This window comes from Nicotiana sylvestris, chromosome 2, assembly GCF_000393655.2.
Source record: "Nicotiana sylvestris chromosome 2, ASM39365v2, whole genome shotgun sequence".
NCBI lineage: Eukaryota > Viridiplantae > Streptophyta > Magnoliopsida > Solanales > Solanaceae > Nicotiana > Nicotiana sylvestris.
This window is the reverse complement of record NC_091058.1, coordinates 110,711,254-110,714,118: the sequence shown is the minus strand read 5'-3', so window position 1 is coordinate 110,714,118 and position 2,865 is coordinate 110,711,254. Positions and strand designations below refer to the sequence as shown.

The 2,865-nt window shown below is 48.1% G+C and overlaps 1 protein-coding gene across 1 annotated transcript; it reads right to left on the bottom strand.

Annotated features, from left to right (window-relative positions):
* Positions 1-1,837: 1,837 nt before the first annotated feature.
* Positions 1,838-2,376, bottom strand: LOC138885410 (uncharacterized). Its single transcript, XM_070166356.1, has 2 exons — positions 2,059-2,376; positions 1,838-1,885 (listed from the first exon to the last, which is right to left on the bottom strand). Exons 1-2 carry the CDS (start codon positions 2,374-2,376, stop codon positions 1,838-1,840), a joined length of 366 nt encoding a protein of 121 aa, XP_070022457.1.
* Between the last annotated feature and the right edge of the window lie 489 nt (positions 2,377-2,865).

Here is a 2,865-nt window from a genome sequence, read left to right as displayed (position 1 = left end):
CTCAATGGACTGAGGAATCTCAACGGTGGCTGGAATAGACTAGGCTGCAACTGTGGTAGCCAAAGTGGACAACTTGGATGTCGAGACTGACATCCAGTTGTTCAAACTGGCTAATGTCTTTCCTAACTGCTGGGCCGTGAAGGGGTTGGATTTGGAGGTGGGAACCACTGGTCCAGTTGAAGAACTAGGACCCGCAGAGGAGGATGGGATGTCCGGAACAGTAGTGGCAGCAGAAGTAGGTGGCTCAACAGAAGCCTCTACCGCAACTTGCTCCTCAGACTGGCCAGTCGGGGCAGAGGTGGATGCTTTTCCCTTCTTATCCCCCTTCGGGTTGTCTGGCCCCTGAATACTAAACCATAAAAATGGGGACACCGGCTGAACTCCAACATCGAAGGGGTATTTCTTCACCTTTGCATATTCAAAGTACATGGTGAGGGTGTTCGGGTAGGGGTAGTTTCTGTCCGTATCAATGCCAATGGATGTGATCACACTGTACATAACATTCCCCACATTGATGGGGAAACCTGCCATAATGGACGCAATGAGAACCGCTCGGGCGATTGGAATGGTCTGGTCATGGGACGAAGGGTCCAACCTGTTGCATACAAAAGTTAACCATCCTATCGCCTCAAAATTGAGGTCCTTTCACAGTATTTTCTTCCCCACCTGAATCTACTCCGGAACAGTACCCGGCTGAGCTAAGAACTGTGCCACCCAAGGACGAGCTTACTCTTTCAACTCTAACTTCTCTCTGTACAGAGAGTCATCCTCCTCATTGAAACCCAAATACTCGTTCAATGCCTCTCCCGAGAACACTATCTTCTTATCCCGTACTTTGGTTGCAATTGACCCTTCTTTGGTGTGGGCCACATTGCTGTAGAATTCCTTCACCATATGTTCATTTGCATCGATCAGCTCATCTTTGAAGAAATCCCACCCCACTCTAGTAATAAATTGTTCATGGACTTGGGTAAGGTAGGGTAACAAATCCCGGGTGACTACTCTTCTTTCTGGAATCACCTTCTTCTTGGGCCACACTTCCAGGAATTTATGAAAGGCCACCTCGCTGACAAATCTGTCCTGCCATATAACTGGGTTTCTAGTTCTTTCAATTCCCCCAACTCTAAGTACCCCACTGTTCGGGACCTCCTCATCACTCTTGTTTTTATCTTCTGCACCCTCCCCGGATTCTGAAGCTGTGGGGGAGGTGGAGTATTTGGCACTGCCTACTTCTGATCCCTCAGGCGACTCAGGTTGTATAACAGTTGGAGCTTTAGCTGGGCCTGCGGGGGCTTTTTTTGAATCAGTTGAGACATCCTGGGAGGGGAGGTACTCACTCCCCGAATGCTCCTCATCACTCACCACCTGCTTTCTTGTTTTTAGCTTTGGTTGGGGATTGAGTTTCTTCAATTTTGCTTTACCTCCCCGGGAGGGGTCACCTCCTCGTCCGGGTTTTTTTAGCTCCACGCCCTCGTTGTTTAACCATTTTCGTCCAGTGCGGCCACGTGAACATGACCGCGGGTTGCGCTGGGACTTTACCATTTACCTGTTGCTGAAACGAAGGAACACAAACCGCATGAGAGGGGCTGCGGCCGTATAAGAACCACGCGAGCCGCTCAAAATGGGATGCGGCCGCGTGAACGCAGTTCAGAGACTGATCATTCTTGGCCTTTACCGGTGCGGACCGCACACGCAAGGGTGCGGCCGCACTAGCCATCTTCAGAAACTTGGCAATATTTTCTTTGGTCGGTGCGGATCGCACAAAGTGGGATTGCGGCCGCACGGTCACTTTTTAGAGACTGTGCACTTTTTGCACAGTTGTTTTGCACTGGTTCAATCACAATTCCTGCAACATCTCACAAACCATTATCTCAAAAATCCTAATCTACAACAAAAATCAAAAAGAAAGAAAAAGACATGGGTTGCCTCCCAAGAAGTGCCTGATTTAACGTCGCGGCACGACGCATGTTACCATCAAAGTCACTTCAAATGAATGAGTGCCACCACGTGTCTGTCATCAAACTTTCCCAAGTAATGCTTGACACGATGCCCATTGACCCGGAAAACTTCACCATTTTTGTTCTTGAGATCAATAGCACCAAATGGGGTTACACCAACAACTTCAACTGGGCCACTCCACTTAGACTTAAGCTTTCCCGGGAATAACCTCAACCAGGAGTTGAACAGAAGAACCATGTCACCAACTTTGAATTCCTTCCCTTGGGCATACTTATCGTGAAGGTACTTCATCTTGTCCTTGTACAAGGACGAGCTGGAGTAGGCATGAAATCTAAACTCGTCTAGCTCATTGAGTTTCTCAACCCAGAGATTCGCAGCGACATCCCATTCTAAGTTCAATTTTCTCAAGGCCCACATAACCTTATGCTCCAATTCCCCCGGAAGATGACAAGATTTCCCAAACACCAACCGGTACGGAGACATACCAATCGGGGTCTTGTAAGCTGTCCGATAGGCCCAAAGAGCATCATCTAATTTCTTCGACCAATCGGTCCTATTTGCATTGACAGTTTTGGACAAAATACTCTTGATCTCTCGGTTGGAAATCTCAACTTGGCCACTCGCTTGAGGATGATAAGGAGTGGTCACCTTGTGATTTACACCATACTTGGAAAGCAATGAATCAAAAGCTCGGTTGCAAAAATGAGAACCACCATCACTAATGATAGCACGTGGAGTGCCAAACCTTGTGAAGATACTCTTTTTCAAGAACGCCACCACACTTCGAGCTTCGTTGTTGGGCAAAGCGACGGCTTCAACCCATTTCAACACATAATCAACCGCTACCAAGATATAGGTGTTCCCACAAGAACTCACGAACGGCCCCATAAAGTCGATACCCCACAC

What these genes read in the sequence shown, in the direction of transcription:
- LOC138885410 (XM_070166356.1), bottom strand. Translation starts at nt 2,376, where the DNA reads ATGTGGGCCTTGAGAAAATTGAACTTAGAATGGGATGTCGCTGCGAAT. An exon ending in AAAATGGTGAAGTTTTCCGG is followed by an intron (nt 1,886 to 2,058) that starts GTCAATGGGCAT and finishes TTTTTGTTGTAG; the next exon opens with ATTAGGATTTTTGAGATAAT.